General features: G+C 41.0%; 2 protein-coding genes and 1 long non-coding RNA gene across 4 annotated transcripts; 2 read left to right on the top strand and 1 right to left on the bottom strand.

Annotated features, from left to right (window-relative positions):
• The first annotated feature begins 11,734 nt into the window (after window positions 1-11,734).
• LOC110560243 (putative vomeronasal receptor-like protein 4) lies at window positions 11,735-12,646 on the top strand. The gene has a single exon (XM_021656097.1). It carries the CDS (start codon window positions 11,735-11,737, stop codon window positions 12,644-12,646), a length of 912 nt encoding a protein of 303 aa, XP_021511772.1.
• A 7,883-nt stretch (window positions 12,647-20,529) lies between these two features.
• Window positions 20,530-21,651, top strand: LOC110560249 (vomeronasal type-1 receptor 4-like). The gene has a single exon (XM_060372581.1). The coding sequence runs from the start codon at window positions 20,693-20,695 to the stop codon at window positions 21,584-21,586; it is 894 nt and encodes a 297-aa protein (XP_060228564.1). The 5' UTR covers window positions 20,530-20,692; the 3' UTR covers window positions 21,587-21,651.
• A 2,945-nt stretch (window positions 21,652-24,596) lies between these two features.
• On the bottom strand, window positions 24,597-26,775 carry LOC132649212 (uncharacterized). 2 transcript variants are annotated; one of them, XR_009587655.1, is made up of 3 exons: window positions 26,559-26,775; window positions 25,017-26,240; window positions 24,597-24,936 (listed from the first exon to the last, which is right to left on the bottom strand). It is a non-coding gene; the product is annotated as an uncharacterized LOC132649212 (long non-coding RNA). The 2 variants fall into 2 exon arrangements; XR_009587654.1 differs by having other exon boundaries at window positions 25,017-25,224.
• Window positions 26,776-26,947: the final 172 nt, after the last annotated feature.

Here is a 26,947-nt window from a genome sequence, read left to right as displayed (position 1 = left end):
GGGAAAGTCTGGGTATAGAAACTTCAGTCATTGTTTGCTGTCTCATTTCATGCACTTCTATGAACACAATTAAACCCTAATTAATACTAAGGTGATTCCTGAGACAAAGTAATGAAGTAATTGTGGAGGGACAGGGATGTCTATACTTCAGGGACAGGTCCTTTCTCTGTGACAGCATTGCAACTGTAACAACCGAGACACTTTGTGACAGCTGAGGCTCCATAACCCTAGAAATATAAATGCAGTGCAGGAAGGCTTACCTTCCAGGACCAACGCAGAACCCGACAGCACCACAGCTGCCAAGGTGAGTAGACTTGAGGCTCTCTTGCTTTACACAAGGGCCACACAAACTGCTCCCTGAACAGTGAATGTTAATGTCTTTTTTTTAATAAGCCAGGTAGTCAAGAGAGAGTTTGAAAGACTTAAGACCTTCCCTCTGCTGCCTATATCTAAACTTATGTGGCTTAGCCCAGAAAAAAATGAATGAGACCATTTCCAGCGACTGTCACCCCACTATTACTGGGGTATCTCTGTCCGAGTCCAAGAATGCATATCTTTACAGAACTCTGGGTCCTTGTCATAGGTCCTCATCATTTGCTCTTCTGAGTTTCTAGCCAAACTCAAATTCGTTTAGGCCTTAATTTCCACCTCTGTCATGGTTCTGTTGCCTGAATTAGTGACATACATTTCTTTACCTGACGTTGGAAGGTATCAACGTTGGTGTATCACCATGTTTTGAACATGCCATCTTTCTCTTTTTATTATATTTCTAAGTCCCATGTGTACTGTGTTTAATTTGAAGGCATTATTTGTGTATCCATCCTTAATATCTCCCTAGCTCCATGCAAATTACCATGCATATGTTAATCAGCTTCACTTGCTACATGCCTGTTTCTTAAGAGCTCTGTTGTCAAGAAGTTTTTCTTTTGAGAATTTTTACTGTTTTACTGAGTTGTTTGTTTAGTGTCATTTGAGAGGACCTCCCTCAAATTTATCGCAGTATTGTGTCCAGGGAGCGCTAATCTCATATTTATTTGAGGCTCCAGGGCCTGGGATGGGCTCCTACCTGCCAGGGCAGTGTTATCTGGGTGGTAGATTATACATGGATCTGACAGTAAAGCTTCTCCTCTAAAACAGTTTGCTGTAGTGCTGCAAAAGCCATTTGGAGAGTGAGGGGCTACAGCTCAGAGGCAATGTTTGTCTTGAATGTAGGAAGCCTGAGATTAAATCCCCAGGGCTGCCAACAAGAAAAACAAAGAAAACAGTTAGGGTAGTACTTGTCCCTCCCTCCTCCGACATTCTTCATTTTTATTCTCTGGTAGTGAAAAACTAACTTCTTAGATGTCTCAAGTTAAAAATTAATCTGATCCTGACCTGTGGACAGTTTGTAAGATGAGAGAGCTGAAAAATTAGTAATTCCAGGAAAGGTAGGGGGGAAAAAATAGGAAAAGACACAAGAAAATACTTGATTAGTACATAAGGGCATTGAGGTATATGGAAAGACAAAATAATTGATCATTTTATATTGCTTAAAAGAGATGTGCTAGTTACAGCTGCTCACACTCTGATTTAGGGTTGAGCAGGCTTTTCAGAGTGTTCTGGTGCAGCCTTTAGTCTCTCTGTTGGTCAGAAAAAAACAAAGATTGAAAGGCAGCAATCGGTGTGATAGAAGCCACCGGGCTGCCTAGTAGCAGGGAAGCAGCTGTGTCCAGAAACCTTCAGGACAGAGAAGTCTGCTGAACTTGGTTAATAATCAAAAGGTAATAAAGGCAAGGAAGGACAAAAACAAAAACAAGATGACCTGTAGAATCTCAAACTAAACATACAGAAGGCACGCAAAGTGCAAAATCCTAGGGATAGGTTCAGACATCCCGGTATCTTTCATTCCTGAGAAACAGTTCCTGGACTTTTATAGCTGAGTATTGTTTAACAGTTTCCTCTGGTATGGAAACATTCCATTCTGCAGGGAAGCTCTTTCAGCAAAACAATTAACAACTCAAAAATGGCTTCAGAAAGTCCCTAATACTGATGAGATGCACTAGGCCACTCCCTGCCAGAGTAGAAAATAAAAGCTGAGCGTTCTTCTCAGTCTAACTGAGCAAAGCTACAAAAAAACTCTCCATCACAACAAAGAAGACTTTTAAGACCAGACCTGCTTCCTGGGAGAAACAGAAAAGAGCAGAGCTGCCTAGAAGAGGCTTAGAACAAAATCACTTGGAAAGGTCACTCTCCAACCTGTTGAGCTGCCTGCAGGCTGTGCAGTGTTCTCCAGATTTCCCAGCTTTTATGAGCTCTCACTCATGCTGGGGTCAGCCTCAGTTACACAGCTATCTTAAAATCATCCTGTAAGTAACCCCCGACTCCTACTCGTGTAACTCCAAGAAAACGCCTTGGTTCTCCAAGCTGGACTTTTGTGGTATCTGTACTTCAGCCTTTCTTGGGATCCCAATCTGGGGTGAGTAGATGTTTGTGTCACACTTCCCCAGGAAAAGTTTTGTCAAACCACAGGGAGATGGCACTTACAGAGGTGAAAAAAGTAAAACTCTCAACGGGGCACGATAATACATCTAGTAACCGCAGCCCTTGGGAGGGGAAGGGAAAGGCAGGAGGATTTGGAGTTAAAGTTTATCCTCACCTACATGGCAAGTCCAAGGTTAGCCAGGATTACGTGAGACCCTGCCTCTAAATAAATAAATAGTATGAGGGGGGGGGTGGATAGATCTTTCTCTGTGATTAAAGTCTGAGAGTCAGTTTGCACGGATAAGGATCAAAACCAGGTTGTGAACAAAAATAGAAGCAAAACAGACTTTAAATTCAGCTTTAACTAAAATCATAGTTTGTTTCAAATTCATGCTGCAGCTTCAAAATGCCATCAAGATCCCTGTCTAGTGATCACAGCTGACAATGAAACTCCAATCTGCTTTGAAACAAGAAATGTTTATTGGGATCCCTGACACGCGCGTTCTCCTTATTTCATAAGGGCCAGTAACAACCCACCATCTCTATTTCCCACTACAACTAGATCAACAATCAAAACATTCTGAATCGTCCAGGGTGTCTTACCTGTCCCCAAGGTCACTTCCCTGAGAACTCAGACCTCTGCTGAAGACTCTTCTAGTCAGTGCAGTGTTCCTCTGAAGCACTGTTCCTGGTGGCAGTATTAATTATTTTACTTTTCAGGCTAGGGACTTCTTCCTGGATGTTTTGACTGACTTAAGATTCAACTGTGGAATGCTATCTGCAAAAGTTATACATTTCAAGTCAGAAATAAGGACTATAATTAGATACCACTGAATATTTTCAACAGTGAAATCACACAGTCAGTTTAGAGCTTATTAATAAATCTCTGAGAAGCTATGTTATAGGTTATCAAAGACATAAAACTTGAACTCTGAAAATAACTCTGGTAACTATGTTCCTCCAAATGCAAGGTCAAAAGGAATGGTGAGCATAACAAGAGACAGTAAGGACGCTGAAATGTGCTAATCTGTAAGAATTTGAAGTCGAAGCACCAGGGTTTCTCACGTGTCTGTGTATATATACTGTAGAGAATGGAAATTGGTGAAGCATGTTCCCTGGACATTTGTAACTTGATAATGAGAATATGATAGGATTAAATGAACTATGAAAGAGACATTCGAGTGGCAGAATTCGGGTTTAATTTATCCATGCTAAAAGACTGACTAAGAGATAGGTGAAATATATAAAGGCTTCCACAAGTATATTGGTTTTGCTACTATGAGAAAAATAATAACTATTATTATTATACACCTGAATAATCATTGATATTTTTAAATACTAAACCTAAGGACAGAATTTAGGACTAGTGCAATGACCCACAAAGTGTCCCACCAAAGTAGGAACAGAGCCCTCAGGACAAAAATCTCCACTATTGAATATGTCTTGATTCTCCTCATATAGAAGAAGAGAACCATGACATGAAATGTGTTTGCTGGTGATACATAGCATCATTACTGGTGAGTTGTTTAAAACAGTGTTTGCTGGAACCAAATATTTCTGACCACGAAGGAAGAAACCAGGAGTTCAAAGGTCATAACTGTCAGGGGAATAGTGTAAGCCGTCTAACAGAACTGGGTTCCATGGCACACAGATCTGTTTTATGACTTATGTTTGATTTGGGGCAGCTGCTGAGAAGAAGCCTATACTCCTTACTCACATTCACTCATCACTTACAAATATCATAGATGACACAGGCTGTAAGACTCTTATTGCTTTTAGGGTGTATTTTTATACATGTATGCATATTTGCCTGCATGCCTGTGCACCAGCAGCCCACAGTAAGTACACGAGAGGAGACTCCAGATCAGCTAGAGATGATTGTTAGCCATCATGTGGGTGCTGAGAACTGAACCAGAGTCCTCTACAAAAGCCATGGGGGCTCTTAACTGCTGATATATCTCTCCAGTCCCCAAAGAACTGCTATCTCCATGGCCAGTGAAGCTGGGAGCCTTTCTGGCTGCACAGGCACACTCCTCACAGTGGTACAGGCCATCACCATCTGGTCCTGGAACCTCCAGTTTGGGAAACCAAAAACTGAGGTCTGCACAGCATACAATCTCTCTTCTTGTTTTGTTTTGTTTTTTCAAATTATTTATATTCTTTAATACTCCTTCAGAAATGCCAGAATGAATACAACAAATTAGCAAAATTAACAATACTTGAAATTCTTTTCCACAACATCAGAAAATAAACAGCATTTTTTCTCATGCTATTGAGAGCTACTGTGCTTTAGTGTGTTGTGGGCAAGCCACCAGCTGCATGGTATTTCATAAGCACATCCTCTACCCTAAGACCAAGACTACAGTTGAATTCAAAGGTGCTCAAAAAGGTCTTCGTCTGGCTCTTTGTTTCCTTTGCATAGGTTGTGAGCATTTTCTCTGTTTTTAAGTTCCCTCCTTAGAGAATAACCTCATAACATATATATATATACATATATATATATATGTTTGACTTATATATGTGTATATGTGTGTATGTTTTTTCAGACAGGGTTTCTCTGTGTAGCTATGGTTGTACTGGAACTCACTCTGTAGACCAGGCTGGCCTCAGACTCAGAGATCCTCCTGCTTCTGCTTCCCTAGTGGTAAGATAAAAGATGTGCACCCCTGCATCCAGCAGTAATATTCAATATTTAAGAAACCTAACTCTTGGTTACTTGGTTCTCATCCTTTTTATGCTGACTCTCAGAACTGGACATGTGGGTGAATGCTGCAAACCCACAAGGTGGCAGGCAGCCTTTGTGGTAACTGTTTCGTTCCTCTCTTGGAAAGCAAGGTAGTAACAACTGGTAATTCTGTCATGCTGTGCAGAAAGCAAGAACATTTTGCTGTAGCTTTAGTTCTCAGGCGACAGTCCCAGTGACCTGTCACAGAGATAAAGCAAAACTAGAGAGAGACAGAAATCTCATTCTCTATCCTGCACACCAACATGGATTAATTCTGATGTTTGTGAGGCTGCTCTTCCACAATAATTCAATTAGCAGGGAACATGACCAGGAGTTGGTACACTAGAAAACGCTGTTAAAATGACTGACATGTTGTCCTTTGTCCTAAGATTTCTATTCTCAGGATCTGATTCAGCAGATGCATTTGTGTTGTGCTTGATCTGGAGCTACTATCTATTCAAATGTTAATTGTTTACCTGCCAGGATCTTTATGAGAAATTGTTGTTCTCAAATAAAGATAATTTTGATACATTGGTATAGAATTCTGTGTATTGATACAGAAATAAGGTTAATGTTGATAAATTACTGTAGATTATTGTATATTGAAACAAATTTAAGGTTAATTTGTTTAATAATACACATATTATATGTTCCTACTCTGGTATAAGGACTTATACAACTCATTTATCAATACAAGGTTTTCTTCCAGTCCTTTTAAAAGCTGCTTTTACAAACTGTTTAGGATAATTAAGTAAGGCAAGTTAATAGCTAGTCAATCAAATTCATGGTCATATCAGATACTAGTCTAGTTTATCACAGAAATATATACCCTAGGTTAAACAGACAGTAAATGGCTAAAAACAATCAATGTTTACCTGGTCAGATTTACTATAGGTATAAGATATGTTTATGCACTACGTAAATGTACATAGACAGGTTGTCTTCAGAAACCTCAGAGACCTACAGAATGTGCCATTTAAAGATGTTTTTATTAATTTAATGCCTTTTTGACTTGAGACATGTCAGCTCCTAGCAGCACCCCATTTCCACTTAGAAAAAAATGATGAGCATTATGGGACCTCCATTTTGGAGTTTGCTTCAAGTGGGCAAAAATGCCCCTGCACTCTCTGCAGACAATATGCTATCCAAAATGGACAAGACTTGGATGCATGCTGAGTCTATTGCCTAACTCTGCCAAGACAGGGTCAGCAAGTCCTTCATATTTCCTTCACAGTTAGTCTGTCAGATATACTGGGCAAGAAGGCTGAAGATGATGCCCCCATGTTGTAGAGAGATATTGGGTGACTAATCAGGCAGTAAACTGTCTCTGTCATCTCTATAGTTTCAGAAGCTGCTGGCATAAAATTCCTGCTTACTCAGTTTATAATTTTATTGCCCTGAAACTCTCTGGTGGGGTTGAATACTAGATAGTTATATTTTCACGATTATGGTTAAATTGTTTAGGATTTAAACAGAGATTTAAGTTCTAGAAAGATGTTTTTAGGTTAATTAATACAAGATAGGACAGAGAATGGCTTAGCACAGAACTCTGGACCCACCAGAGTTAGGATAGATAGTATTTTCTTCAAGGTTGACAAATACAAATAAGCTAAACATTATGAATGTAACTTTTACGTATGGTTTTCCTGATTGTTTCATAATTGTTCTTATTGTATGTAGTTTATTATTTTTAAAAAGTAGCCTTTTTAATAAGACAGAAAGGGGAATTGTTGGGGCTGATCTGGAGCTACTATGTATGCAAAGGTTATTTGCTTGCTCCCCAAGATCTTTACAAGCAAGTTCTCAAACATGCAAAATGACGTGGTGTAAGCCTTGCCTTCCAGATTGTCCCTGATTGGCAAATAAAGTTGCCTACAGCCTGGACTGAGTAAGAGAGAGGTAGGTGAAGCCTAGGTTTGCAGGCTTTGGAGATCAGAGAGAGACCAGGAGGAGGAAAGAGAGGAGGAGGAGCAAGGAGCGGGTCACCATGGGTTAGTGTGAACTAGAAGCAAGTGGCTTCATTCTGAGGACTGTAATGATGGAGAGAAGCAGCCCAAATGGAAAACATGCGCAAGTGTTTATGGGGATTTGGGATGGAAACTAGACAATATAGCTCAGAGGTTTAATACCTGTGTAGCCTCAGTGCATTAGGGCTCATTAAAAATCTGACAAGTTTCTGTGTCTTTTATTTTATAATAGCAGGTTAAAGAATAACTGCCACCTTAATAATTAAATACTAATTATTAATAATTATCAAATATTAATAACCATTCAACACACTTGCTTTTTGAAAGTTGCGATGTGAAGAATATTACAGTGCTATCTCTTTGTTTCATTGATATGAACTAAAGTACCAGCATTAGAGGCTAATTTTGGACCAGTTAGAATATTATAAGTCTTTTCTTTTATTTATTTATTTTTATTAATTACACTTTATTCACTTTGTATCCCCCCCATAAGCCCCTCCATTAAGTCTTTTCATGAAGAGATTTTTTTCTCTGGAATTTATGAAATATGGTAAGTTCAAAAAATTTATAAGAAATGACATAACAGCTCAATTTAAATTTATAGAAAATAAGACAAGAATAATAGATGTATTTTAGTTACCTTTCTATTGCTCTGATAAAACATCATGACCGAAAAAAATGTGAAGAAAATGGGTTTATTTTATCTTATAACTTAGGGGAAGTTAATCATGCAGGGAAGTCAGGGCAGGAACTGAAGGCAGGAAACTGGACGGAGAAACTGAAGTAGAGGCCCTGGAGGAGTGTTGTCTATTGGTTTGCTCCCTCGGGGCTTGCTCAGCCTGCTATGTCATAAAACCTAAGACCACCATCCCAGGGACAGCATTGCCCACAGTGAACAGCTCTTCCCAATCGATCATCAATGGAGAAAATGCAACAAAGACTTGCCAACAGGCCAGTCTGGTGGGGGAATTTTCCCAAATGATGTTCCTGCTTCGCAAATAACACTCTAGCTCGTGTCAAGTCGACATAAAACCAGCCAGCATAGCTGCACAGGTGGACCTATGCCCTATAGGATTGCAGAGATTGCAAACCAGTAAGCAATGTTCCTTCATGGTCCCTGCTTCAGTTTCCACCTCGAGGTTCCTTTTAATGTTCCCCCTATGAGGGACTGTGATGAGGGAGTGGAAGCCAAATACTTTCCTTCCCAAATAGCTTTTCTCAACGTTTTATCACAGCAACCTAAATCAAGGATGTATGTAAAAACCTTATTGAAACCTACTACATAATACCTAATTAGAAAACATAATTCCATTTAGCAAAATAAACATTTTGGGAAAAGCTATTATTATTAATTCAAAAGTGATTTGTCCAGGGCCTAAACATAGAATAGTAGAAAGGATCTAGGAAGTACTTTAGCAACCCAGAAGCAACAAGTTGTTTATTTGGTGTTGTCATTGGATGCTAGTTTGAAGCGATGGAAACAAATGTCTACTTCCTCAAGACAGGAAACCAAGCGTAGAACAAAGCATAGACACCACCAAATTACAGCTTGGTAAACCAATGTGTTGGAGGATGTTTTTGTGTACTGTGCTGGTTTTAGTACCCAATCTGGCTGCAGTCCGGATTTTGGCATTGTCATTATTATGAAGTGTCTCCTGTTTTTGTGTTTTTGTCAACCTTGTTTTCCATCACTTTTTGATTGGTCAAAAAAAAAAAAAAATCACTGAATGGCCAATACCTGGACTTGCAAGTTAAGTCAGGAATTGTGGAGCCCAATTTTTTGGACTCAGGGACAGAGAGAGGGTCTCAAGTGGGGACTGGGGAGTCTCCATTGAAACAAAGATGAAGAAGGAGGTGCCAGAGCAAGACTAAGATGGCAGGTAATGGGCCACATGGCCAAGAAGTAGCCCAGACCAGAATTGTTGGGGTAGAATAGCTAACTATCTGCCCAGAAATAGGGCCTGAAGATTTTAATAAATATAATGATCTCCATGTCATTATTAAGGGCAAGAGCAGGAATAAAAAAAAGCCTTGCACTTTACAAATAAATTTTATTTTGGCTACTTAACATGTGTATTAATGGGTGAGGAGTTACTTATAGTACAGAGATGACTCAAAGGCTCACAAAAGCTGCAAACCTAGAATAGTCTACACACCCTGCAAACAGCTCAACGGGTTAGAGGGCCTCCTGTCCAGGTAGCCCAGTTGGTCTGAGCCTGTTCTTAGCAACTTGGCTAGTCCCTGCTTCTTTCAAACAACTGGACTTGTCTGAAAGAGTCTTTCAGTAGTCTGTTTACATATTTGTTGCTGATTATTAATATTTATTATTATTTATCTTTTAGTTAAACAGCAATGACTCCTAAACCACCTGTATACCCAAATCACTATACAAAGACTAGGATTTATTTAATTAATCTGGAGCACAACGCTGGACAACAATTATTCCATCCTCCACCTCAAAGCCTGCATCGCTTTCTCCCATTCAGATTTTCTAGTTATACTTGCTTTTTATTATATCTTAGGTTCAGTTCATCTCTCCTGATGTTTCCAGGTTCTATCCTCCCCAATCTCTCTTCTTTCCCCCTCCCACTCCTTCTTTCTCCTCCCCTCCAGACCAGGATGTCCCACCCTGTTCTTTCCATTGCTCAGCACTGGCTGGTCATTTCATTGGCATTTCGTTTCAGAAAATAAATGGTAGCATGTTTACACAAACTTAAGATGGGTCCGGATTGAATGTCTAGATTGAAATCAGTTAGTGGGGTAGAGAAATCAGCATGTGAATGAACAAGGGTAAATTATATGCATTCCACAAGAACATTATACCAACACATATATATATGGAGGGGTGGGAACTAGTGGGTAAGTCAGCTTCAGGGACTTCCTGAAGTTATTGTGTTGTTTACATTGGACGAATGAGCATCCCTGCAGAATGGGATGTTTCACACTGCTCCCCTTAACACATACTCTTGTTTCACCTCACTTCTTACATCCTGTTTTAAGGAGCTTCCCTTCAAGAAGAAAAGTTTTAATTTTGTAGGAATCTGCTACACAACAGCCATAAAAGTGGAAAGGAAGAAGCATCTAAAGTTATTTCTTGGGATCATATTGGGTTTGAAACTCTGCAGTACATAGTTAGCATTTTTCTAGGAAGAAAATGATCACGTTAGCATAGGCCTGAGGTTGTTCGGAGATTCAAGATGGCAAGAATAAATTTAGTAAAAAGAGGCATTAATAATACTGGCCAGGAAGAACCAAAGAATTCTCCAAGTTAGGCCTTGGCTATTGTTAGTCTAAGGATTTTAAAGGCAAAACCCAGAAAGTTATAATTTTTGAGGAGCCAGGTTAACTCATATGGGGTACACGCAAATCTTCTTGTAGTAGGCATCTAACAGGTGTCTCAGTCATCACAGCAAGGAAGCATTTCCTACAAATAGCAGAACCTAGGAGTCAGCTGTTAATCTTGTCAGCTATTACCTTGTAAACTAGTGAGACAGTAAAATATTACAACAATCAGCAGTTTTAAGAATAGCCCAAAAGCTAGAGAAGGACCAACCCGCTGCTTTGTCTCTCTCTTACTCTCCTCTCTTGCTCTCTCTACCTTGCTTTCTTTGCTGAGAGCCTCATACCATGTCTCTCTCTCTCTCCTTTTCCTCTCTCTCTACCTCCATCCAATAAATCTCTTTCATATAATCTAAAAAAAAAAAAAAAAGAAGAAGAAGAATAGCCCAAGGGCACTGAGAAGTTGTCCATCTTGGGCAAGTTAGCTACAGGGTACATACAAGATAGGAGCCACTTGCTCATGGTTTACAGCTTTAAAACAATTTTGTTTTTACAACCTGGAAAAAAGAAGTCTTCTCCAAAAAGAAAAACTTGCCCCAGGGTTACTTTTTCTGTACCCAAGTTCAGTATGCAGTAAGGAAGGTGTGATAACAGGAAGGCGATAACATCTGTTCAAACAATGTGTACAAACTGGGTCACACCTAAAACCATGCCTGTTATTACCGTGTTTTTTTTAATTTGCAGGTTAGCCCAAGCTAACTGCTTTTCTTTAGCACTTGTAACCTGCTAGCTTGCCCCTGCCTGCTCAGCAACAAAAACCATAAAAAAGAATTAAGGAGTGCTTTGGGTGGTGTGCATTCTCTCCTGAGGCGAGTGCTGCCTGGCCATAATAACGTTTTGAGCATCACCATCAGCAGGGGCTGGGGATTTTTCCTTTGCAGCTATAACACAAGGCTTTCCAGTACAAAAGAAATTATACTCTAAACATGGTGTTCACCACCACAATGTAAGGTTTAGCACTAAGGGACACAAAGATTTGTTTTCAAAGGCAAGTAGATACATTAGCATGAGGTTTATGTCTAAAATGTCATCATCATCATCACCCATGTCATTGAAAATAAGAAAATGTAAAAGAATAAAAACAAAGAATACAATCATGTGCCTGCTAGAAAAGAACTATGTACATTTTCATAATTCAGAAACTTCTCATTGAATATAGAGACAGTCCATGGAGTTGATGTCAGCTTCACTCATCTGTGTTTCTCAAAATCCACTTCCCTAGTTCTCACCATGAAGTCAAAAGATGATTTGGAGTGACCTCATCCAGCAAATAATCTTCCTTTCGCTTATTGGACTTGGAATTTCAGGAAACATCCTTATATTTGTGAGACATGTGCACACATTTATCATGGGTTCTGAAAAAAAACCTATAGACCTTATCTTCACTCATCTGGCCTTTACAAATGTAATAATTATTTGTACCTCAGGGATCAGATATGTAGCCACAGAACTTCATTTCAAAAATGTTCTAGGTGATGTCGGTTGTAAAATTGTGGTTTATCTTGGAAGGGTGGCCCGGGGCCATTCCATCTGCACCACCTGTATCCTTAGCATGTTCCAAGCTGTCACCATCAGTCCCAGAACCTCCTTGTGGAGAAAGCTCAAACCACAGGCTGCATGGAAAGTTCTTCCCTTTCTCCTCCTCCTTTGGATCTTTAATGCTCTCATAAGCTCCAACTTGCTTCATCACATCACAGCAGGCAGCAGTATGAATAGATCTAGAGTTGGGGTGATTGAAGGATATTGCTACATGCTTCAGTCCAGGTTGACAATTAAGTGGCTTTTCCTCTCTCTCATGGTTCTTCCTGATGTCATCTTTCAGGGTCTGATGGGCTGGAGCAGTGCTTACATGGCTCTCCATCTGAATAAACATCACAAACGTGTCCTCTACCTTTACAGTTCCAGGTTTACAAACAGTGCCAGCCCAGAAATCCGAGCTACATGGAGTGTTCTCATTCTTATGACCTGCTTCCTCGTCTATTACTTGGGAGATTTCATCTTCTCCTTCTACATTGGCTCAGTCTTGACCTTTGACTCCATAATAGTAAATGGAAAAATGTTTCTAGGACTTGGCTATGCTGCTCTCAGCCCCTTTGTCCTGCTAATAAAGGATTTCCACCTGGTGTGCTGCTGGCACAGTCAAGGAGGGGTCTAGGAAAGAGCTTTCTGTAATACTCCCCCAGTAACTAAAAGTTATAATTTACTTGGACTTTACACAGAAAAAAAATCCTTTCTATCACAATTGCTATTGTTTTTAAGAGTAAAATGCTGTACAGAATGCTTGGGAAAAGTCATGGCAAAACAAAATGATCACCAGCAAACAACACTCAAAATATACACAACAATTAGAAGTGTAGGTAAATAAGAGTCAGTGTTCTACACAGTGACAATCTAGGATGTTCCAATGTGTCTCATTATTAACATGGATTATTGTTGAATGAATCCAGTGATACTGTTAATCTCATGAAAACAGAATCCACACTTGTTTCACTGGAGTCATAAATGTACTTGACATTTTTCAATGACCAGCCATTAAGAAAATAAAACTTTCTAGAAATACAATGGAGGATTTCCACAACTTGATATGAAGTAACTACAGAAAAACTGCAGCTAAGGTCATATTTCATTTCAACATATGAAACTCCTCTATGTATAGAAATACAGATGCTTATGATGACCATTTCTTTCTGTTCCGGATTGTTCTAAACATTGTAATCAATATAAAAAAGAGCAGGAGAATAAATGGTTCACTATCCGTAATTATCATGACTGTGATTCTATATAAAAATCATAATGAAAAATAAATACATCAAGCTCATATTTATCTGATCTAAAGCCAGTCTAAAAAATTATATGTTGACTATGAAAGGAATGATTTTTTTTTTAACTAAGTATTTAAGAACAAGGACAGGAATTTGAGTCTCAACACACACCTTGCAGCTCACAATTGTCTGTAACTTCAAGATCACAAAATCTGATACCTCTTTGGGTATCCCACACACACGTGGTACACACACATATGGACCACTCCCACCCCAGGGATAGGCTATCTCTCCACTGAGGGCAAAGGGAGCAGAGGTGACAGATGGAGGGTTCAGACGGCCCGTGAGTACTTCAGAATGACTACCTTCGGGGAGCAGCTTCAGCAAGACAGGTCAACTTTTGGGGGGTGAACAGGGGCTATATAGTTCTTGCAGGGTGGATGAGGGATTCCCAGGGTTGGTATATATTCTTGGTTGTGGCACAAGGAGCTGGGAATGCTTTACTTTCCAGGAATTCCACACAGTCCTCGGGCAGGTTCTTATCAGCAGAAAGAAAGTTGACCTGGCATTTTGGCCATGGGCTACATGACCTCCCTCATGGGGGTCATGCTTAGAAACACTCCCTAGATGAATTCAGACAGAGAGAGAGAGAGAGAGAGAGAGAGAGAGAGAGAGAAGCCCCCTGCTGAGGTCAGGAACCCTCCAAGAATTCTGTCCCAAGCTCAGGAGAGCTGTCCAGACACAGCGGACTGAGACCTCAAACAGCACAATCTTCTAATATACATACATGAAAGCAAAACACTCATAAACACTAAATAAAAATAAATCTTTAAAAATAAATCAATAACGAACACACAGGAGATCAAACACTTGCAAGATGTCTCCACAGACAGCTACAGATAATCCTGGATTCCTAAAATGGGTTGAAGGAGAACCTTTGTGTGGAAAGAAACTATCATTGTACTTAAGACACTCCTCCTCCTTCTCCTTCTCCTCCTCTTCCTAAAAATGGCACTGAAATCCCAGACAAGGAAGATAACAAGGATCTGGGCAGTCAATGTGGAGTATGTCCCCAGTGGTAAAGAAGGCTTGGGGGACTTTCATAGCAATGATTTCTAAGGTCCTCCTGACCTTTACCATCCCCAGCAGGGAAGGATCCTTGTTGGTGCTGGGTTTGTCATACAAGACACTTGCATGACTCTGGTGTTGATGACTAAGACAACTATGGAAGTAGGGACTGAACACAAGCATATGTAAATGAGCAAAGCCTATGAGGCCCATTCAGTGATGGGAGTGATGCCCAAGGGAAAAAAATCCTTTGCTGCCGCACTGGTAACCACATGTCACAATGGGGGACAAGGAAAAGGCGGGGAGCCAACACAAGCACAGGATCACAGGTACAGCACAGGTACACAGTACAGGATCACAGTACAGGTCACGCAGCTCTGCGGTTGGGAGAGACTAGCACTTCATGGTGTCTGGCCCAGAGCACAGGCTCATGCAGCCAGAGCTGGGCTCCGGGGATAAAGTGTGAAGATGGCCGCTCCAGTGGGACCTCCAGCATGGGCCTAGTGCAGCCACACAGCCCGCTCCGGGGACTGAGATGCACAGGGCTGTGTTGGCTCCAGATCGAGGACATGCTGCTCTGCAATAGAAGCAGCTCCTCTCTGGAATCTCGCATCAGTGACACACTCCTGTCAGAAAAACTGTCACCCTGACTAGGTGCCCAGTGGGAATGGGTGGAAGTTACATCACTGTCAAGAGGTGCCAGTGTCCTCCGTGGAGCGGGCAGTGTGGACCCTGTGGCTCTCCACAGAAAGCCTCTGTGTTTCAGTTTTCTATGGTCCCCACACATCTCCTGACCTCTCAGGGATTCTGATCTCACCAGCAATCTTTGTGCAGAGGCTTCGATTTTTTTTCAGCTGGAAGGAAGCCAGATCGGCTTAGAGGGTTAAAACAGATTAATGCTACTCAGTTCTTGTGCCATAAAGCTTGTCAAATAAATATAATAGTCCAGTCTCAATTATTTGGGAGCTAACTGGGTTAAGAGAGAAACTGCAACACAATTTTAAAAACAACCATTAATACCTCATGTATTGCTCCACGCCCAACAGCCTGCAGAGGCACTCACTTATTTCTTCTAAACAATTCAGTGTTGACTTACAAAAATTAAATATCCTCTTACATAACCACAACAGAGCTGAAAGGGTCAGGAAATTAAGTGTTGATCTCCATACTGTTATTCACTAGGCAGAACATACTCAGACCTCAGCAGTTGTCCCAATGGTGGTCTTATGGGGAACAGCTCCAATGTTGCTATCTCTCTGAGCTTCTGGGCGTGTCCTGAGTTTCTGACAGGACAAGAGGCTCCAGGCTCACCTTGCTCCTCACCTTCTCACTTAATCTACAGCAGCCCTGGAATAAAGCCAAAGAGCCTTGGTTCAGAGCACCCGAGAATGGCACTTGGAACTGTGATCTGCCACCAGATTTGGCCATAACAAACCATTCTGGACTGTCAAGCTGTAACCTCCTGCTTCACAACAACCCCGTGGCATGCCTTGGGTTCTTTGCCATTTCCCATAAGACATAAAATAGCAGAAATCCATTAAAAACAAACAAACAAACAAACTCAGTATCAAGTAAGGGCACATCATTTTGTAAACCACAGTTTATCTTAAGTTCACGTGATAATTTGGCTTTCTGTGTAACTTCACTGTCTCCAGCAATAAATCAGTCAATAACCTTCACATATCTACTGACAGTTGTTGTAGGACAGGATTAGTCTTTTACATGAGTTCCATTGGGCTTGGGATCCAATGGAACTGTTTAATGGAAAAAGGAAACAATCTCTTTTAGAGATAGGCACCATCAAGGTGCCTACAGCAAGGGGGACTCTCTCTCCTAACTGTGTGACTGAGACTTGCTCAGAAAATGGAATATCCAGAGATGGATGGTTTTGTTATCCCTTGTGCATAGAAGAGGTCAAGGGAAAGAGCGAGACATTGCTTTTTCTGTGCCTACAATGCGGGTCCCCTTCTGATTCACAGCTTTGGGATCCAGTGAAGGAGAAGGGAGGACTGGAGTCAGGCAACTGGATGCACAGAACCTGGCTGCTGTGCACACCCTAACTGCACATCCTTCTGTTAACTAATTAAACTCAAGACTGTGGCTCCAAGGATCATTTCTACAGTTTGTTACCTAAGTCATTAAATTCTAATTAAGTCTGAAACAGCTTCTAGAGCAAACCTATGTAGTAATTGTGGAGGGAGAGAGAGTTGTACCCCAGGGAATAATATTCCTCACAGGGCTTTCTTCTCCTCTACCTCGCCCCCTGACATATACACTGAGAACTGTTAAAACTGAAGCCCAGTGACAGATTATTGAAAACAAGAACTCTCCAAACCCAGAAGGTTCAAATACAACCCTGAAGGCTCACCTGGCCAGGAACTAACCCAGAGCTTCTCTTCACTGCAGCTGCTGCCCTGAGCACACCTGACTACTCTTCCATGTTCCTCCGTGGGGCTGTGGAATTTCCCTCTGAAGCACCTTTGCTGGTGTTTGCTTGTGAGGCTTAGGACTTGCTGAGCCTGATCTCCAAAGGTATGTTCCACAGGCTGGAGACATGGCTAAGCACCAGGCTTCCGTGCTCAGGAGCCAGTGCCTTTGGGGAGCTCAGGAGGGTCTTTGCATTTGTTCCCTCTTTCCTTTTGGGGGAGAATAAGAACGATGAAAGAACTTTTCTGGTTTCTAGGGGGAAACAAACCCAAAACCTCTCTTCTCTAAGCCTCTGCTTTCACCCATACCATGATTAACACCATCACTACTTTTCACAAAATCTTCACTGCATGTTTGTCTCTTACATGTGGGCAAACTTTGTCTTTACCCGTTGTTTTTAATTCCTCAAATCACCCCCCCTCATTTGTCTATCTGTCTTCTGTCTGTCTCTCTCTCTCATTCTTTCTCCATCTCTCCCTCTCCCTCCACCCTCTCTTTGTCCCTTCTATATATGTTTAGGTTTTTCTGCACTCATTCTCAGCTGATTCCTAATCATATATATATAAAAAAACATACATGTCATTCAACTTCATAATTATAGACTAGATTAATAGAGAAAACTATTCACAATTAGTATTAAAAATTATTGTTAGTTTTTGGCCAGGTTGTACATTAATATAATCCATTGAAAATCAGATTGTTTTATGATGCATCCAGTACTGCTGTCATGCTTTAGTTGAGAAAACTGTCTCTGAAATGGGCACAGTTGCCAGCCTGAGTTGTTACACAGCTCAGTGTAAACCATACCCTTTTAAGGGGTTCCCAATAATGATTCAAAAACTATTTAGGAATATAGTTTCCTCTGCTATTGTTCAAATTGTCCAGTCAAAACCTAATAGAAGCATTGTAATAGGTGTTACAAGATTGCCCCAATTCTGATTTGGGGCTTTGGGCCCTTGCTAACATTAAGGCAGAGAACTGAGGAAGAGGGGAAAATCTAGGCCCAAATCAGGAAAACATAAAAGTGTTTTTTAATGACATGAGGGCATTGGGGAATATTGTGAACATTCATTCTTTTAAAACAGATTCTCAATCTCAGACTAAATTTTAGCCAACTCTTATTTAAATAGATTAGTTACAGTTGTTTTTACTGATATGCCTGGCGCTTTATTGCACTGTAGGCTGTGAATTTCAGATCACAGCATGCTTTCTTTAGTGCATAGGCAAAGATTATAATCCCTTATTTTGCAGTCAAGAAAACTGAGGCTGAAAAGCAGTACCTGATGTTCCTACTCATGGGGCCTCATCATCCCAGACACGGGTACAAGCCAATGTCCAGATATATTTCTCTGCCAGTGATGTTGAGGATAAAAGAGCAAAGACAGCCATGATGGCACACACCTGTAACCCACATACTTCTCCAGGAGTAAAAGCTGGAGGACCAAGGCTTCAAAGCACTCTCAATTGCAAAGAACGTTTGAAGTCTGCCTCTATTATAGGAGACCCTGGTGCAAAACAAACCAAAAAGAAACAAACAAGAAAGGGCAAAGATAAAGTTAACACACTCCTGATGACTGATAGGAGGAAGGGATAGAGGATGGATAGATAGAGGAAGGATAGAGGAAGGGAGGGGGATGTAAAGCTTTCCAAGCACATTCAACCTGGGCCAGCCCTGCTGTCCTGGGTTCTGGGGAATTGTGTGCACAAGTTAATCTTCACTGTCAACCTGAGTGGGTTCAGAATCATGGAAGAGACAGACCTCTGGGTGTTTCAGTGAGTTTCCAGTGGGTTTTAACTGAGGTGGGAGGACCTGCCCTGGGTAGCAGGATCCTGTGGCCTGGGCCCAGGATCCTAGGAAAAGGTGGCTGAGCATCAGCATTGTCTCTGCTTCCTGTCTGCTGAGGAATGGGACCAACTGTTCCACTCTCCTCCTACCATGCTCCCTACCCAGCTGGACTAACTTCAAGCTGTGAGTGAGAACAAGCCCTTTCTCCCTCCAACGGTTTCTTGTCGGAGGCTTAGTGTAACAATGAGAAGTAATTATGGGTGGACTGCAGTGTGACATATGTCCTCTGGTGAGAACTGAGAATGGAGAGGTTAGCTGTGAAAGTGTAAAATCCTACCCATGCCTAAAAGTGTGAAAACCGATTACCAAAAGAACTCTGAAAGCTGAAGTCTGGGCTAGGGCTCTGGCTGTAAGTAGAGGAAAGGCAGCATAGAAAAGCAATGTTCTTCAACACAGCACACAACAGCCTTCATGATAACAGGACACACTCTGTGAAGAGCTTGAAGAGAGGAGCCTAGAGCCTTCTAAGAAGGTTGAAATAGTAATGACAGTGGTACCTCTAGATGTCCAAGCCCAAGTAGCAGTAATTACTCTAATTTGATCAGCAAATAATGTACATGTGTTGAGGTATCACAATGCACTCCACAAATGTATTATCATGGCATGTTAATCAAAATTTTGGAAGAATTATTACTACTGAACAAAAAGATAAAGAAAATCAACTCAACCTGATGTAAATCAAAGCAGCCCTGTTGTATTACCAGGCTGAGAGAACAGACATGGATAGGTGCCATGACAATGAGGGAATATTGTTACCTGGCAGCTGCAGTACCATAACAACTGGGATGAGGGTGAACATCTCACCTAGCCTTGGAGCCCCCAGTGAACTAAGTAAGCATTCCTAGGGGTTCCTAATTAATAAACTCCATTCACCCCATACCATTACACATCAGAAAGTCTTCTCTTCTCTACTTGATCAACAGCAGCTTAACCAGATTTAGTCCAGTTCCCTCAGAAGCTCTGAGGTCACTCGTGGGAAGGCAGCCCTCTCCTGAGCCCTTCTAGGCAGCACCCCAAGGTTGCTCTAGAACTCAGTCTGACTGCATCCAGTCAATATACTGCTTTTCCAGAACACAGGCTCACTCCTAGAGTCTTTGATTCAGCATTATCAGCTGTACTAACAGCGAAGCATTTTGTGGGTAGGTTTGGTGTTAAGTGTAAGATAACCCCCAGGAACTTTGTAAGCAGTGAAATTAACAGAACAGTTTGACTTTTAAAAGGACACCTCTGAAGATGTATGAATCAAAGATATAGTGATTAGAGATAAGACATAAAACAAGTCTTATATTCATTTTTTAATCACATAGTAACAACATAAAAGGCATTGTAGGTTTCTTGCTCTGAAAGATGCTAATGTCGATGCTTTAATATAAAAATACATAATGTTGATGATAGGGTTGTTTTTATTTGTATTGCTTTCTGTTCTGTTTTGGGGATATTCTAGGGTTTTCTTGGGGTGGGGTTCAGACAGAGTCTTGTTATGTGACCATGGCAGCTGTCCTGAAACTTACTATGTAGCCCAGGCTGGTAATGAATTCAGAGTAATCCTCCTGTCTCATCCTTCTTCAAGTGCTAGGATGAGAGATGTGAACCACCATTCTTGACACAATTTATTGAAATGATTGTCTGTATACTAGGTGTGCAAGAGGGGTAGAGGCAAAGAAAGGTGCAGGTTTGAAGAACTGCCCAGTAGGATGTTAACAAAATCAAACAGAACATTGAGGAAGACATTCGAGTTGGCAAACTTTTCACTTTATTTCAACGCATAGTAAGATTCAAAATACATGGACTGTATATACATTTGTGCATATAATTTAATTTTACTAATATGGAAATCAGGAGAGTAAATCTGTTTGGTAATTTCAAATATTTTTTTCTTCTCCCACAGTTACCACTTAAAGTATAAGATGTCCCATAAAGACAACAAGAAGAAAAGTAGAACTCTTTAGATTTAAAAAGAAAATCCAGGTGTGAAGGCTGTCTTTTATATGCTAGAAACACTTTATAACATAAAATATATTTTACAGATACATATCATTTCTGTTACTTTCCTCAAACTCTTTGCAAGATCCCCAAATTCCTGCCCATGAAGTGAAAAATGGTTTTGAATATTATTGAAATTACAGTATTCCTTCTTCTAACTGGACTTGGCATTGTAGCAAATCTTTCTGTTTTTGTGAGGTATATATGCACTTTTGTTGGCTTTGGGAAGAAAGCTGTACACCTTATCCTCATCCACTTGGCTCTGACAAATATTATTATGTTTTTTTCTAAAGGAATGCCAACAACAATAGCAGCTTTAGGTCTGAGGCACTTCCTTGGTGATCTGGGCTGTCACATTACTGTTTACCTAGAAAGAATGGCCCGGGGCCTCTCCATCTGTACCAGCAGTCTCCTCACAGTGGTCCAGACCATCATCATGAGCCCCAGAGCCTCCTGTTGGGGGAGGCTCAGACTGAGGTCTACAGGACATGTGCTTCTCTCACTGATCTTCTTTTGGATTCTCAATTCCATGATCAGCATGAACCTTCTTCTTTCCTTCAGAGACAAAGGTACAAACACATTACCACCGAATAAGAATAGCGAATATTGTTATTTCAAAAAGGAAAGTCAGAAAATAAACAATGTTTTTCTCACCCTCATGGTCCTGAGAGATGCAGTGTTTCAGGGTGCCATGGGAGGGGCCAGTGGCTATATGATATTTCTTCTCCACAAGCACCACCAGCATGTCCTCTACTTTCAGAACTCCAAGCTGCTCTACAGAACTCCCCCTGAGCTGAGAGCAGCTCAAAGTGTCCTCCTTCTCATGCTCTGTTTTCTTTTCTTTTATTGGACTGATTGTGTTGTTTCTTTATATTTATCTTCCTCTTTAAAGAATGACTCCTTAACAATGCATTTTCAAGAATTTCTGACCCTTGGTTATGCAGTTCTCAGCCCATTTTTGATGATTCACAGGGATGGACACGTGACTGAATGTTGTCAGGTTCAATAATATTCGAGAAGCCATGTTGCTTTGATCTCTTCAGAAAAGGAGGTTTGAAGTGGCTGTTAGTATGTTCGATGCTCTGTATGTATTTTTTAATCAAGCAAGAAAAGTTTGATCAGGTAAAGATAGGTTCTCACACAGCACAGCTGGTGACAAGCTTCCTACATCTGACACATGCTGGCAAGTTTGAGGCTCTTCTCGTTTTCTATCCCATCATCCTTGAACATTTGGTGTGAACTGTGTCCATAGTTGGTGGAATTTCTCCACTGAGCATCAGGAAGTGAAGATGAGCAGAGCAATGTGTCAACATCTGTACAAACTACTAATGTGAATCCCTTTCACTCTGGCACCCCATTTCTAGGACCAATCCCATGATACACATGTTCACTGAAGAAATACAATTAAAAAATAGCATACATCATTCCAAACACATCGCCTAAACACCAAACAAGGTGGAAATTTGTTAGCTACTTGAAAATATTCAAAGACTGGGTGTTTATCTCAGTGTCAGAGTGACTTCCTCTATGGCCAAGGCCCAGGAAACATCTTCAGAACCAAAACAGAGAAAAACAGAGAACAAAACTTATCCCCAAGTATGTATACATAAAACAGAATTTTACGGCTTGTAGGTTTGGTGAAGTGGCTCAGCAGGAAGACACTTGGCACCAACCCTGAAACTTGAGCTTTTTCTTCAGGACCCACATGGCAGAAGAAGAAAACTGACTCCTTCAGGCTGTTCTCCAATCTCTAAATGTGTGCCATGGTACATGCATGCCCCTTCTCATAAATAGATGTAATTTTAAAAACTTTAAAGATTTGGGGATGGCATTTATAAAATAATGAATGAGCTCAAAATGTACTGCTATGAAATGATATTGAGGGATATTTTAATTTAATATAATAACAATTAGAAAATAATGTAATATAGTAATATGAATTAGAATTTTCTCTCCATTTGCAAAAGTGAAACTGCCAAGAATTATTACATTTGAGGAAAACCTGATAAAAGGAAGTTTAGTTAGTACTTCCTTTTAACTTTCTGAGTTTTTTATTTAAAAAAAAAAAATGAGAAAGCTGAAGAAATAAGTTAGCAGTCAAGAGCACATACTTCTCTTGGAAAGAGCCCATGTATGATTCCCAATACAAGTGGTTCACAGTGGATTATAACTCCAGGTCCCGGGAGATCTGGTCCCTCTGGTTGTTTGTGGTACCTATTCACATGCATTCAACCTACGGGTCTGTCAAGAGATCAATAAGCAAACTATCATATGTACACTGAATGAAATATTTAGCCATAAAAAGAAAGACATCCTAAGGGTTTAGGTGGGAAATGGAAGTGAGGAGCGATAGGAGAGGAATGATGGGAAGAGGATCAAACAAAACCTGGCAGGTATTAACATGCCGTAATGAAGCCAACTATTCTGCATGCTGAAATAAAAAGTTCAGATAGATAAACAAATGGATAAAAAATAATCATCACCAAAAAAAGAAAAGAATTTATAACATGAAAAAAAAAAGAGCAAAGCACCCAACACACAATAAAGGTGATGAGAGAAATAAAAACAGCTCTTATTAGCCTAAGAGGAAGAAGAAACAACAATAATCCTGGCATTTCGGAGCAATATGAAGAACGAGGCAGAAAGCATGCTCAGTGAAATATGCCAGCCACTGGAAATTACTGCATGATTTCAGTTATGTTAGGCGTTAAATTCTTAAGAAGACAGAACAGTGGGACCAAGACTGGGGACTCAAAGGGGGAAATAAATTAAACAAGAGAATGCATTCAAGAGACCAATTAGGCAACACTGTGACGATGAGTACTATCTGCTGGAGATCAGTTCCAACTGCAAAGGTTCGGGTCCTCAGACAGAGAAGGGGCGCAGGACAAAGTGAAGACACTGACCATCTGTTGACATTCAAGCAAGTGGCCGGGACTAGCTAGAGCAGTGACATCATTTGTTATTTTATTTAAAGAAATAACATCAGCAGTACATAAGCCTCCTCATTACAAAAAGCCCTCAATAGTTTCCCTTCCTCCTACCTCCCTCCCACTGGGTCAAATACTCCCCAACCTTATTTTATACTATGAATCACAATTTCAGCAAGCCAAAAGTAAATGTCTAGCCAGGCATTTCCTGTGAACATGAGCAAACACCCAGCTCTCAGCAAATGCAGTTACAGTTATGCAAGGTGAGACAGACTAAACATTTGTGGGTATAAGCCACAAATCAAATATCACCCCTTTGTCACAATACTCTTTTAATCGCAGGCAGTGACATGCTCATCGCACCTGATATGCACCTATCAATTTCTGATACCTTCTTTCCAAGAACCATTTCTTAAGTCTCTATCAAACATAGCTTCCCTATTTTTTACATCTTATTGATCAGACACAGCTTCCTCAGTACACTTATACAAACAGGATCCACTGCTCTCCACAACTGCCATAGGCCTACTCAGTGTGACTGTTTCTCTCGGGACATGATTATGGATCCCAAAATACCCAGGATTAATGGTCACATCTGGAGGATCGATAGAAGCAGAGAGGGTAGAGGAAGGTTTTAACCCTCAAAAGAGGATTGAGAAAAACACAGAATCATCCACAGGGCTTTCAATCCCTGCCTTGCCCATGACAGACAAAGTTAAACTATTGCTATGAGTATAAACAGCATAGCAAGAGCAAGGAGAGCTAGGTAATAAGTACAGAGGCCACCAAATTCACCACAGGTCCTTGCCGAGTAGGAAGGAGTTTCTAGCCCTGAAGATGCTGCATGGCCACCACCAACTACATTAACAACAATATACTATATGTATATTATGTACTATATATAGTATAATATACATATCATACTATACATAGTTAATTCTCTTAACAACTAAGCCATTGTTCCAGCCCCCACAATGTTCTATATTCATGACAATTGCTTAGTAGATTTGTAACTGTCCCCACTACAGAAAATAAAATGTAAAGTTCATGACATTATAGTCATTCCATAATGTATTCGTATTTCCAAGCAGCTGGGCTTGGTAATACACACATGTATCGTTTTGGAGGCTAAGATAAAAAGGCCACATTTGAGAGCAGCTTAAGTTATCTAGCAAAACCTTCTCTCAATAAATATATAAATATATATATATAAAGAAACAAACAAAATGAAAAATCAACTTGTCCATGTATTTTATTAGTGTTTACTCTCACAGAGTGGAAAGATGGTTCAGTAGCTTAAAGCAGAGGCTGTTCCTGCCAGGGACATGAGTTTGAATCCCAGCATCCACATGGCACCTGTAACTCCACTTCCAGGTTGTCTGACACCCTCTTCTGTCACCTCCTGCACAGCGTGGTCCTGGACACCTGACTGAGAACATCAATAGGATGAAGGACACACAGACAGATTTATTTATTTATTTATTTATTTATTTATTTATTTTTACTTACAGCATAGGAGGAGGGGTTAGCTAGATTCTGTAGGAAGTAAGAGGTCTCTATAGTTAGTTTCCCCGCTATAAACATCCAGGAAGAGAGACCTGCAGTAGTTGCTAGTTTTTGCACACATTGGCCAATCATTTGTAAATATCGAACTTGCACACACTGTCAACATTCCTTCACAGACCGGAGGAACAGCCTTGCCAACTCCAAACCTCACCTGCAAACAGAAGGCTTTGTCATTACCATAGGTCTGAGGCATTGTGATGTGTAAAGAAGTGTGAGAAAGAAGTCTATTTCAGAACTTATACATATGTTAAGTATGTACAACTCCTGAAAAGGAGAAAAACGTCAAAAAGTTTTTAGTCAAAATAAGCTGAATTTCCTAAGAAGCTTACTTGGGAAATATTGGATTACACGGGAAGAAGACAGATGGAGGAACTCCAACCTAAGATAACACAGTTAAAATAAGCTGCCGACAGCTGCGTTGGAGAGGCTGCTTGGCCCGTCCTCTTCTTTGGAAAGTGTGCGGTCACTCTCCCTTGAGAAGTGACCACCACCAGGGACCGCTTAGACTGTGTCTTAGTCAGGGTTACTATTGCCGCGATGAAGCACCATGATCGGAAGCAGTTTGTGGAGGAAAAGGTTTATTTCACTCACAGTCTGTTCATCACAAAAGCCTGAGGACAGGAACTCAAGCAGGGCAGGAACCTGGAGGCAGAAGCTGGTTCATAGGCCTGGAGGAGGGCTGCTGACTGGCTTGCTCATCGTGGCTTACAGTGCCCGCTTCCTTACAGAACTCAGGACCACAAGCCCAGGGATGGCACCACCCACCATGGGCTAGGCTCTCCCCGGTCAATCAGGAGTTCAGAAAATGCCCTACAGGTGGCATATAAATTAATGAATTGTTTTAATGCCAGAATAGTTAAATGCCACAGCTAAAGGAAAAGAAGAGGGCCGACACATAGTTTGAAGCAATTGAGACTTTAAAATATGTGATTCGCTTTGTTCAGATTTTTTTTAAGTTTAGCTCTAAACTGAGAAGTGAAGTATAAGTAAAGGATTCAGCTAAGATATAGAGAGAAAAGTCAAGGATGCTCCATGAAGAAAATGACTTGCTGGAAGAGAGTGGAGAATAAGTTTTCTTCGGTGCAGACTGAGCACAGAAAGCGAGGTAATGGGAGCGCCAAGCTTGCACCAAGCAGGTCGCGCAACAAAGCCACAGCATAAACGCTCCTCAAAGAAAAAGAAAACAATTAATCTCTGTGACTCCTGAATTCACAGAAACACATACACAAAACGAAAAACAAATCTTAAAAAGAAAGTAAGAAAGCAAGGGGAAAAAAAAACATTTTTCAAGCAAGGAGTACTTTTGCTCAACACTGAAATTCCAACACTGAAAGCCTGAAACAAGAGGGCTACCACGAGTTTGAGTCCTAGGTTACATCCTGTCTCAACAAAAAGCAAAGCAAAGCAACATTTTGCTTTCAACTCATTTTCACGCGGTCATTTGGGGCTCTGATTAGTCAGGAATCACTACCCGTGTCTACTTACCTCTATGCTCTTCATTTCTTCATTTCCTAAGACAAAAACAGTTGAAACAGTAAACTGCACCTCCTTCCTTTCCAGAATCCTCTTGTCGCTCCGGCACACACCCTTCCCCTCCCCATAGCGTGCGTACGCGTGCATTCGTGTGCACGTACTCTCTCAGGCACCGCGTTCCTTGGAAAATCGAACGCTGGCTCCATCCCGGTCCTTTTACTGCGGACCGCCTGGGAGAAGAGCCCAGGCGCTCTGCCACGCCCACCTTGTCACGCCCACCGAGTGGCCACGCCCTCTGCCCGGAGGGACCGCCCATTTTCCTCCTCTGGGGCCACGTGCGTCCACGCCCGCCCCCGAGGAGCGCCACAATGCGCCCGGGCGCCTCAAAACCCTGGCCGAGC

Source organism: Meriones unguiculatus, chromosome 19, assembly GCF_030254825.1.
Source record: "Meriones unguiculatus strain TT.TT164.6M chromosome 19, Bangor_MerUng_6.1, whole genome shotgun sequence".
Taxonomy (NCBI): Eukaryota; Metazoa; Chordata; class Mammalia; order Rodentia; family Muridae; genus Meriones; species Meriones unguiculatus.
This window is presented reverse-complemented; position numbering and strand designations above follow the sequence as displayed.